Source organism: Humulus lupulus, chromosome 2, assembly GCF_963169125.1.
Source record: "Humulus lupulus chromosome 2, drHumLupu1.1, whole genome shotgun sequence".
NCBI lineage: Eukaryota > Viridiplantae > Streptophyta > Magnoliopsida > Rosales > Cannabaceae > Humulus > Humulus lupulus.
In genome coordinates this window covers 241,052,946-241,064,704 of record NC_084794.1, presented here as the reverse complement: position 1 = coordinate 241,064,704, position 11,759 = coordinate 241,052,946, and the positions used below count along the sequence as shown (strand labels likewise).

Here is an 11,759-nt window from a genome sequence, read left to right as displayed (position 1 = left end):
TTCTACTCAGCCCCTAACTTTATTCTTTATTCTTGGATAGGAAATCTAAGTTCTTGAACATAAGGTTTTTGGTAAGTATATTCTTAATGGTATAGTTCTTCCATTCTTTTCACCTCATTCTCTTTAGTATACTCACCCTTCCATTTATGAAATTTAGGAGTGTTCCAAAGTCCCAAAACTGTTCTCATATCCCGATATTTTTGGTAAGGAAAATAGGCTACATCTTGTATGTTTGTATGATATGTTATGTTTTTATGTTATGTTATGTTTAATATGTTATGATAAGTTTATATTTTTATATGTTATGTTATGATTTACCCTCCCTCAAATATTAGACAGGGGACGTAGATGGGCTATCATACACTACATGTGATCTAACCTACCTCAAATATTAGACAGGGGACGTAGATGGTTTATCACATGTCATAATGGCCATTATTAGTATAGTCTTATATAGTATATGTTATGATATGTTTTTAGCATATGTTATGATATGATTTTATGTGTATGTTTATGTGGTTAGTAGTTTTTCCTTGCTGGGCATTAGGCTCATTCCTTTATGTTTATATATGCAGGAAAATAGTTATGGTGGCGGAAAGATTCTTGGTAGCTTGAGGATGTGTATTGAGGCAGGATGGAATCGGTGGATTGCGCGTTCGATTCGAGGATGAAGTTTTTAAGTCTTTTAGTTATGATTTCTATGTATTATTTTTCCGCACTTAATTTTGTAACCAATTTATTTAAGTTATGTTTTGTTTTCAAAACAATGGGATCCCATATCCTAAATGAATTTTTATGTATTTAACCTTTACTTTACAGTTCTCAAATAAAGTTATGGTTATTTCATATGTACGTTTTCTTAAGATTAGTATAGTAGTCATTAATGGTCCAAAGTCTAGAATAGTTGGGTCGTTACACATGAGTACCCCACTATAAATATGAGACTGCACTCTTGAGAATTAATGACATATTTACTTAGTACTTTATTGTTACTATAAAGTGTCCATTGATATAATCATTACATATAAATTATTCCTCTATTGATGATTCATAATTAAATGGGAATAAATAGAGGATTGAGACCATTATTTCAAACTATTTAAGTCCATTATCTCAATCTCGATCCTCTCATACCAATATGAGATTGAGACCACATAGATGAACTTGTGAATTTTCTGATATTTACTTAATATTATTAACAATAATATAGTACATAAGCTACATATACATAATAACTTAATTCATTTATTCATTTCATTAAAACCATTGTCAACTACAATTGATTTAAGGAAACAATTCCCAACATATACAACCCATCATCGGATTTTGCATGACATATTTCAATACTAGATATTAAGATAACAATCAAATTATTATTAAAGGAAATATCGAAACCTTGTTCATGTAACATAGAAACTGAAAATGAGTTTCTAGTAAATCCAGGAATAAAATAAACATTGTCTAAAACTAGAAATTTATTTTTATCAAATTCTAAACGAGATGTTCCATCTGTTTTGGCAGAGATGACCTGACCATTGCCAACCCTCATAGTCAGCTCCTCATCAGCAAGCTCCCTTAAAGAACTAAGAATCTGTAAAGAAAAGAAAACATGATTAGAATCAACAATCCAGGATGATTTATCATCTTCCACTAAGCAGGCTTCTAAAACAAGTAAATCATATTTACCATTCTTTTTCTCTCTTAGGTTGAGAGATATTTATGACAATTTCTCTTCCAATGACCCTCAACTCCACAATGAAATCATGTCCCTTTCGGTTGCTTTTTCTTGGAAGTTTTGTTATCCTTATTCTCTTTGTTCTCCTTGCCTTTGGATGACATTTTAGGCTTCTTTTTGTGTTTGTCATTGTCATTTTCATTGGATTTTTTTCTCTTCTTGTTTTTTCCTTTAGAAGAGGAAGGTTTAGAATCAGTAACATTTGCTTCTTCTACTTTTGAATTACTCTTATTGAGTGATTCGAAAGTCTGCAACTCATTCAACAACTGATTCATATTATACTCCAACTTGTTCATAACTTAGTTGGTAGTAAATGTGGAAAAAGTTTGTGAGTGTTTCAAGTATCTGACTAACTTGAGTCCTCTAATAAATGGTTGCTCCATGAATTTCTGCATCATGCAGTGTTTTGATCATGTTTAGAACATGTTCTATGATAAAATTTCCTTTCTTCATTCTCATGTTCATATAGGCTCTAGTAGCCTCATGTCTGCATTGGTCGGACTGCTGTCCAAACATGGCTTGAAGAGACTCCCATATTTCATATGCAGTCTCCATGTCCTCATGCTTCTTTCTGAGTACATCACTCATACTAGCAAGCATGTAGCATTTAGCCTTGTTGTTGGATAAAATCCAAGCATCATACTTCTCCCTTGTAGTTTTGGGAGCAGTGGCAGTAGGGACCTCAAGACATTCCTCAGTAAAGACAAACTTGTAAAACTCACAATTCAACACAATGTTCATGTTTGATTTCCATTTCATAAAATTATCACTAGTGAGTTTTTCATTTGCTAGTAAAACATTAATAAGGTTTGAGTCATTCATCATTGTGGAAATAAATAAATAAAACAGGAAATGAATTTAGCATACATTATGAACATCAGTAAGTTTATGGAATATTAAATATGACACATGAATGCTACAAATTTAAATAACACATAAAAACAATTTTTACTAATTCTGCGATAAATTAATTTGAAAATTAATGGACCAACCTTAGGGTAGGTCAGACTAATCTCAAATTAATTTTCAGACAATTCTCAAACCCATAAGTGAAAACTTAAAATCAACTATTTTCTCTTTTGACTTACGAACAACCGCTAGTTTGGCCAAGATTAACTAGTCTGCCTGAAAGCCTAGTTAACCTTTGTGAGTGTAAGCTATTATTTTAGATTAATGACTTAACTCAAGAGTGTGCCTTAGGGTCAGCCAAACTTGAAATACATCATTTAATCTTATTCTTATAAATAAGTTAACCTTGAATAATAACGCAGTTAAAAACCTTCCTTAGAGGGATGCAATCAAATGCACCTAGAGGCCCATTCCATGAAACATCGGTGTTAACTAATAATGGAGACCATATGAGTTATTTTTATGACTCTTGGTCCCATTCACTATTTTAGAATATGTATTTTCTCAAAACATCCTATATTTTTTAATTAATTAAATTAATCAAACTAATTTACCAAATGATATTCTAATAATTAGTAATCTTATTAAGTGTTTAATTATTAAACAAGATTTAATCAAACTACTAATTATTCAGAATATCATTTGCCTATCTAATAAAATTAATTATCAAATAGCTCTTGAAATCAACACTAAAAATCAATTTACCTCTATGTTCTAGATTAATCTAGATTAATTACATGATTCATTAAAAACATATAATCAAATAGGATGCTCCTAATCAAAACATGTTTCGGCTCTATATGATATGAATGATTTAATTAGATATTGTGTGGGTAATATGTATGACATGTTATAATGCATGACAATGTTATTGAAACGTCCAAAATTTTGCTAATAAGGCTTAGTGCCTTGATTAGCGTGCTGGGAGGGCATAAATAAATTTATATGTGAATTTAGTTGAATATATGTGTGATTATGTAAAATGTATGAGTTGTATTATAATATTATTATTTATGTATGCTTATGTGTATCAAATGTGATTGTGGGACCGTTTTGGCGAAAAATGGCATTTTTGTAATTTTGATCCGTTTAGGGTATAATTGTAATTAGATGTGCTTTGTGAGTGTGACCACATTATTATGTGGATATATTTGGGATGTGTGGCATGAGGCGATCCTAATGAGCAACCTGGCAGAAAAGTCACATCAGGGATTAATACTAGGCTCGGGGTGAGCCTAGGGGGTATTTTAGTACTTTGGCAAATTACCGGGGATATTATAGTATAAGTTATAATTGGGGGAAAATATTAGTGTTTGGAAGATTATTGGGATTAATTTGGAATTTTAAAATGAAATTTGAGGTTTAGCAGGAAAATGGAAACAAAAGATGATTTTGCCCTTGGGGGCATTAAAGAGTAAGGAGGCTAAGAGCATTTTGGTCTTTTCCAAGCCTTAGGATAAGTTTAGTAAGTCAATGGGAAGCTTTCGGAAACAAAACACAACACTCAGCACACCTTTGTTCTCTCTCACGTTTCTCTCTCTTTCTCTCCCCCCTTAGTTTATTCATTTTTCCTGAATTTTTGGGGGAGATTGCTTGGGAATTGAAGGAACTGGAGCTAGAATTGGGTTTAGGTGCAGCTTAGAGGTTGAATTGCTCAACTGAGGTAAGATTTTAAACCTTGTTTTGTTGAATTTCTGGTTGGTTTTGGGTATTCTTAAGGTGTTTAGTCAATTTTCTGACTTTTGAGGTTTTGTGGGGTTCGAGAGCATTTTAATGTTATTTTTAAGGTAAGGAGGGGTTGTATTACTGATATGATTAAAATTGTGTTTGGGATTGGTTTTGTGAGTTTTAGGTTGGTTTGCGATTTCTAGAATCGCAGAATTTCTGGGTTCGCGGGGTTGCACCGCAGCGCTGTTCTTGGAGCTAGCGGCCCGCATGAACTCAGAGGCTAGGGAAGTTCTCTGAATCACCCTGGCCCCAAGATGCTTGGTAGGCTGCGCTGCGGTGCATGCTTAGGAAGATATCTTGGGGGACTCTCTGACTAGAGGCGCGCCACGACCCTTCAGGGGATGGGTCGCGACTCTAATTGGGATAGTCAGCCAAATAGGGGTTTTGAGTACGGTAAAACAAACCTAAGGGATTGAAAAGGATTCTACCCACTTTAGTAGAATTTGTGGTCCCGGAGGCTAGGAATCAACCTTGAAGCTGTTAAATTGTTAGTTCTTAATGATTATCTGTTAATATGTTGTGACTAAATTACAGCAAAGCTCGGGATCAGGGTCGTAATAAAGGCCGTATCACCATCCGCACGGAACTCAAGGTAAGAAAACTACACCTAGGCATGTAAATGGGGTGGGTCTCCCCCGCCCTGCTTCTGCCCCGCCCCGCAAACACTTTGCCCTACCCCGCCCCACTCCGATTAGTTTCTTGGAGCGGGGCGGGTCGCCCCGCCCCGGCTTAATCGAGGCGGGTTTGCCCCGCCCCATTTAACTTTTTTTTTTAGAAACATTAAATTATAATTTTTTAATTTTCCCTAAGCCTATATATTATTTTTAATTGTAATATTTATATTTTACACTTCGTATCAACTACACCATCAAATATTATATTTTGTTTTTTTATTTGAAAATTTACAAAATAAATACAAGAATAAGGATGAATTATATAAAACATATTTTTCAATATTTATAATATAGAATTTAAGATATTCTAAACCACATATTAAATGTCAATTTTACGTACTATGTATATAAGTAGCATGAGAGAATTGGGTTAAAGTATAGAAAAAAATATTTTAGATGGGGCGGCCTCACCCTGCTTAAATTCATAGCGGCCCCACCCCGCCCTGCCTCACCGCCCCATTTTTCCATGCCTAACTGCACCCTTGTTGAAATTAGGGCTTGAGCCTTGTGATTGAACTAGCTATGAATCTGTATTGATCTGTTTGTTGGAATGTGAGTAACTTTGCTTTGCATAGTTGAGTTATGTGTGTAATGTATGTTTGTTCATACCTGGAAGTGCGGTACACACTGGTACGATCCTATGGTCGCTTAAAAAGGGATGGAGCATGGGTTACACATGTTCGGGTTTATATCTATCTTAATGAAACAAGTGTGGAGCACACTTGGGTGGCCCTATGGTCGCATGGTTAGATTGAATAATGTTGAGCTGTTTATAATTATAATATGATGATTATTTGTATGCTTGATTGGGTTTTCTTGTTGGGCCTTGGCTCGCGGGTGCTACGTGCTGAAGGTAAGGGCAAGGGGAAGCTGGACCAGCAATGAGTTGGAGAGCTTCGGGGGCGGCGTGTACATAGGCAGTTTGCTCGACCGCCATGGTCAAGAATTCTTTTGGAAAGGTAGGGTTTAGTAGTTTTGCCGCTTAGGACGACTATTATGTACTTCATTTATTTTCCCTTGTATCAACTTTTAAACTCATTTTTTATGGGATCCTGTGTATATATACTAAATATTTTAATGAAAAGTAGCAAATGTTTAACTAACCGAAAACTTTTATACCAAATTTTAACTAACCTCAACTACACGTTTTAGTCCAAATGACTCGCTTAACGAGTTAAGCACAATTTTAAACACACAATTTAACGGTCCTAATTTAGTAGGGCGTTACAACTTGGTATCAGAGCTTCCAAGGTTTTATGATTCCTGAAGATTGGCTGGGCATGTACAGTCTCTGTAACGACCCAAATTCACTAATAAGGCTTAAGGGCCTTGATTAGTATGTCAGGAGGGCATGATGGGAATTATGTGTGATTATTATGATTAAGATGTATGATTATGATTTTAAGCATGTTATATGACTATGTGAATTATATTATGTGATAATTATGATATGTGAATTGTACTGTGTGGGTGCTGTGATACAAACGTGATGCACGTGCCAAGGCGGTCCTAGGAAACTAGATAAAGGTAACTGGTGACTTGGTAACCTGTGTAACCATTAGTAACTATAGAAAGTAACAGGTTTCTTTGGGAAAGTGGTAGAATTGCAAAGTTAGGGAAAGGACAAATAAGCCCTTGAGGTCTAGTTAGTAAGTGATATTAATGGAGGGTTAAAATGGTAATTTGGTAGTAAATAGATGAGTTTGAGCTGAGGGAATAACATATACGTATAATATTTTGGAGAGGGGTTTATGCTGAATGGTGAAAACCTAGAATTAGAACAAAAAGGAGATAGAAAGGAGAAGCAGAAATCTAGACTCTTGGAAGGAGAATCAAGGGATGTCTGATGTTATCAACCAAGTTTAGGCCAAGAAAACTCAGAGGTAAGATTTTGATTATGCTATATCTAAGTTTTAAGTCTGAATTTTAGTTAAGGAAGGTGAATTGAGATAAGTTGGTGGCTGGTTTTATGTAATTTCAGAATTTGGAAACCAAGGGGGAAGAAGGTAAAGAGCTGGAGGTTGAACCTATCACTTAAGGTAAGGTCTCTGTATGTTTATTAGATTTGTTTTGTTAAGGTTTAGGGAGTTTGAAGTGTGGGTTGTGCTTGAATTCAAGCTGTGCATAACTTTTCTGGTTTGAGTTGTCAAGTGGGAATTCAAGAGTGAATTTTAGGATTGAAGGTGTGAGTGAGCTTAGGCATGATGTCTTTGGGTTGTTGTGAGGTTTGTTAGGGGCTTAGAGTTGGTTTTGGGACTTAGGATAGAGTTTGGGGTGAATTGGTGAGGTTGGAGCTCGGGAAAATGCGAAGGAAAACCCAGAAATCTGGGTCTGCGATGGTGTGCCGCGGCACGGCTTTTGCTTGCCGCGGCCTAGGGGTCTCTGGAGGTGGGTGCCGCGGCACAAGGAATGTGGTGCCGCGGCACAAGGCAAAATTCAGGGAGTGATATTTTGCAATTTTTGACCTTTGCTCCGGGGGTTCGGGGGATGTCTCCGGGATGTTGTTCTAGGGTTTTAGGGGTTCCGAGAGTGTGGATTAGGTACCGGGAAGGTAGTCTTGGATTGGTTAATGACAAGGAATATTATATTTGTGTTTGATTAGGACTTTGGAGAAGCTCGGGATAGAGGACCGTGCTTGTGGCTACGTGATATCGGAAACCAGCGAATTGAAAGGTAAGAACACTGCACCCGAATGTATGACTGTGATGGGACTAAGTGCTCCCGAGAATTGTTTTGTGTCATCGTTGGTATTATGCCAAGGGACACGTGTAAGCGGTCTAAGAGTACCGTTCATGAATTTAGCGTATGGGACGCGAATTGGCCACTGGAAGCCAGAAACGAAAGGATAACAGAGGGAGCAGCTTGTGAGCGCTAGCCCTGGTTATCATCTGTGCATTGTGTTATATGAGTTGAAATGCTCTGTATATGAAATACTTGACCATTGATATGCTTGAGTTTATGAGATGTTATAAGTGAGATTGACTTGACAGCTAAATGTGCATGCTCTATTATTGATATATGTTCTTGCTGGGCCTTGGCTCACGGGTGCTTCGTGGTGCAGGTAAGGGTAAGGGCAAGCTGGACCAGGCCTGAGGTGGAGAGCTCCGAGGTGAAATGTACATAGCCAGCCGTTCGATCACCACGGTCGAGGAGTGTGTCAGGACGGAGATTACCTAACCACTCATTTTGCCTTAGTATGGCTGTTGATGTATATAGACTTCGTAACTTTTGTAAATGACTTTTAAACTGTCGTTTTTGGGATCCCTTGTACATAAACAATGTTTAGTAATGAAAATGTATCATTTGAGACCAAAACTCTTTTAACCTTAGTTCCTCTACTATTTGAGTAACACGCTTTTACTTTAAATACTTGATTAGCAAGTTTGGCACATTATAAACACACAGTGTAACGGTCTTGGCTATCCAGGGCGTTACAACTTGGTATCAGAGCGTCCTAGGTTTATGGGTCCTGAAGACTGGCTGGGTATGTACATTCGCTGCGGGAGACAAGCTCAACTCAGGGTTTGGTAACTGTATATGTATGATTATGTGTTTAAATGATTTGAGTGAGATATGAATGTTGATATCTGTCTGATGAATAGGGAGCATGAGATTCTTATAGGGCCTGGCCCTTGACTATTGCATGATGTTATTGAGGCGTGCTTATTAGCATTGCTGTGTATGTGGATGAATATCCGGATAAATTGTTATACTTGCTTACTTGTGAATGATTGGACTTTCGGTGGTGGATTATGGAGAGATTATCACCCTGTCATCTTAGCCTAATTGCCGAGTCGTTGTTTGCAGATTGACTTGAATAGATATGCGTTCAAGGAAATCAACACGACAAGCCGGCAGGTCTGGGGCTAGAGAGGATGATCAGGGCCCAACCTCTCCACCAGTCCCTGAGAACTGGCAACAGTTAATGGCAGAAATGCAAGCTAGGCTTCAGAGCCAAGATGAGTTGATCAGAATGCTGCAGCAGGCTCCATCTGGGAGTGTTGCCCCAGCTGGGCCACCGGCGCTGGTACCTGTGGTACAGCCTGTTGAGGTTGGTAATAAAATGGAACCGTTGTATGAGCGGTTCAGGAAGCAGCAGCCCCCGACCTTTGAGGGTGGGCCAGATCCACTAAAAGCTGAGCAGTGGATGACCTTGATTACCACTATACTTGATTTTATGAAGGTAGAAGGATATGATAGGGTGGCCTGCGCCACTTATATGTTGAGAGAGGATGCCCTAGTCTGGTGGGAGGTGGTATCGCAGACCAGAAATGTTACCACGATGACTTGGGAAGAGTTTAAAGATTTGTTTAATCAGAAGTACTATAACATTGCCATCAGGGCAGCGAAGGTGAATGAGTTTGTGGGCCTTGTTCAGGGCAGTTTGACTGTTACGGAGTATGCCTTGAAATTTGATAGACTTGCAAAGTTTGCACCGGATTTTGTGCCTACCGATGCGGCCAGGTTAGACAGATTTGTTAGAGGATTGAATGTTATGGTGTCTCGAGATGTGAGGATTACCATAGTCCCTGGAGTGACTACCTATGCCCAGGCTGTGGAAAGGGCTTTGACTGCTGAGGAAGCAGAGAATAGAATTTGGAGAGATAATGCAGCAAGAAGGGAGGGCCGTAGACCGGTGCCTCCGTATTCTGGTTCTAGTAGAGGTGGAGGTGTTAGTGATTTGAAGAGAAAGACTCCAGAAGCCCCATTTGCTCCTAGGTTTGATAGAGGAGGTCGGGGTACTCAGGGTGGTCGACGGGGAGGCGGTGAATCGTGGAGGACTTACCCAGAATGCCCGAGGTGCAAGAGACGCCATTTGGGCGAGTGTCAGGCTAAGGCCTGTTATGTATGCGGGGTGGTGGGGCACCTCAGAAAAGATTGCCCAACAGTGAAGAAGGGCGAGGCAGGAAAAGTGGACAGCTTGACTCCAGCTCGAGTGTTTACTTTGACGCAGGCAGAGGCCGAGGCTAGCCCCTCGGTAGTGACAGGTCAGCTTTCTAGTGCTGGCACTTCCTTTACTGTTTTGATTGATTCTGGTGCTACGCATTCATTTGTTTCTGATAGGGTGATTGATAGATTGTGTAGACCTAGTGAGATTAGTACCTCAGGGTTTGGGACTATATTGCCTACGGGAGAGCTGGTGGTGTCTAGGAGATGGGTTAGGGCATTGCCAGTGTTAGTTGATGGCAGAGAGTTGTCGGTAGACTTGATTGAGTTAAGTATGGAGGATTTTGACATGATCTTAGGCATGGATTGGCTGGTTCGATATGGAGCTACTATTGATTGTAGAAAGAGAATGGTGACTTTTGAGCCAGAGGGTGAGGATCCCTTTGTTTTTGTGGGAGCGGTGCGAGGACCCCGCGTACCCAGGATATCTGCGTTGAGAGCCAGAGATTTGTTACAGGGTGGATGTATAGGCTTCTTGGCTAGTGTGGTGGATACCACCAAAGTTTCATTAGTTGGACCGGAGGAGACTAGACTGGTTTGTGAGTTCTTGGATGTGTTCCCTGAGGATTTGCCTGGGTTGCCGCCGCGTAGGGAGATTGAGTTTGTTATTGAGTTGGCACCGGGGACAGAGCCAGTGTCGAGGGCACCATACAGGATGGCACCAGCGGAACTGAAAGAGTTAAAGATACAACCGTAGGAACTTCTGGATATAGGGTTCATCAGACCTAGCTATTCGCCATGGGGTGCTCCAGTTTTATTTGTTAAGAAGAAGGATGGGACCCTGAGAATGTGTATTGACTATCGGGAACTGAATAAGTTAACTATTAAGAATAAGTATCCCCTACCAAGGATTGATGACTTGTTCGATCAGCTGCAGGGTAAGACGGTGTTCTCAAAGATTGATCTTCGATCTGGTTATCACCAGCTGAGGATCAAGGATGAGGACATACCTAAGACGGCCTTTCGGACGCGGTACGGGCACTATGAGTTCTTGGTCATGTCTTTTGGTTTGACCAATGCCCCAGCAGCTTTTATGGACTTAATGAACAGAGTATTCAAGGATTTTCTAGATCAGTTTGTTATAGTCTTCATCGATGACATTCTAGTGTACTCCAGTTCAGAGACAGAGCACGAGTTTCATCTTCGTTTGGTTCTTCAGAGGTTGAGGGAGCATCAGTTATATGCTAAGTTTAAGAAGTGTGAGTTCTGGTTACCTGAAGTGACATTCCTTGGACACATTGTAGGTGCAGATGGGATTAAAGTAGATCCGTCTAAGATAGAGGCAGTTAGGGATTGGCCGAGGCCAAGGAACGCCTCAGAGGTGCGGAGTTTTCTTGGTTTGGCAGGCTACTACAGGCGGTTTGTAGAGGGTTTCTCAAAGATAGCAGCACCGATGACAGAATTGACAAGAAAGAATTTAAAGTTTATTTGGTCAGACAAGTGTGAGGGTAGTTTCCAGGAGTTGAAGAGACGACTTATTACTGCACCAGTGTTGAGTTTGCCTTCAGGAGAAGGGAAGTTTGTTGTTTACTGTGATGCGTCAAGGTTGGGTTTAGGCTGTGTGCTGATGCAGAATGAGAAGGTGATAGCTTATGCATCACGACAGCTGAAGGAGTATGAGCAGCGGTATCCTACTCATGACCTAGAGCTGGCAGCAGTGGTCTTTGCACTGAAGATTTGGCGGCATTACCTATATGGGGAGAAGTGCGAGGTGTACACTGACCATAAGAGCTTGAAATATTTCTTTACACAGAGGGACCTGAATA

At 39.5% G+C, this 11,759-nt stretch overlaps 1 protein-coding gene across 1 annotated transcript; it reads right to left on the bottom strand.

Annotated features, from left to right (window-relative positions):
• Nucleotides 1-2,098: 2,098 nt before the first annotated feature.
• Nucleotides 2,099-2,560, bottom strand: LOC133815305 (uncharacterized). Its single transcript, XM_062248161.1, has one exon. The coding sequence runs from the start codon at nt 2,558-2,560 to the stop codon at nt 2,099-2,101; it is 462 nt and encodes a 153-aa protein (XP_062104145.1).
• Nucleotides 2,561-11,759: the final 9,199 nt, after the last annotated feature.

Excerpts from the sequence above, each read along its gene's own strand:
- LOC133815305 (XM_062248161.1), bottom strand. The coding sequence starts at position 2,560 with ATGATGAATGACTCAAACCTTATTAATGTTTTACTAGCAAATGAAAAA.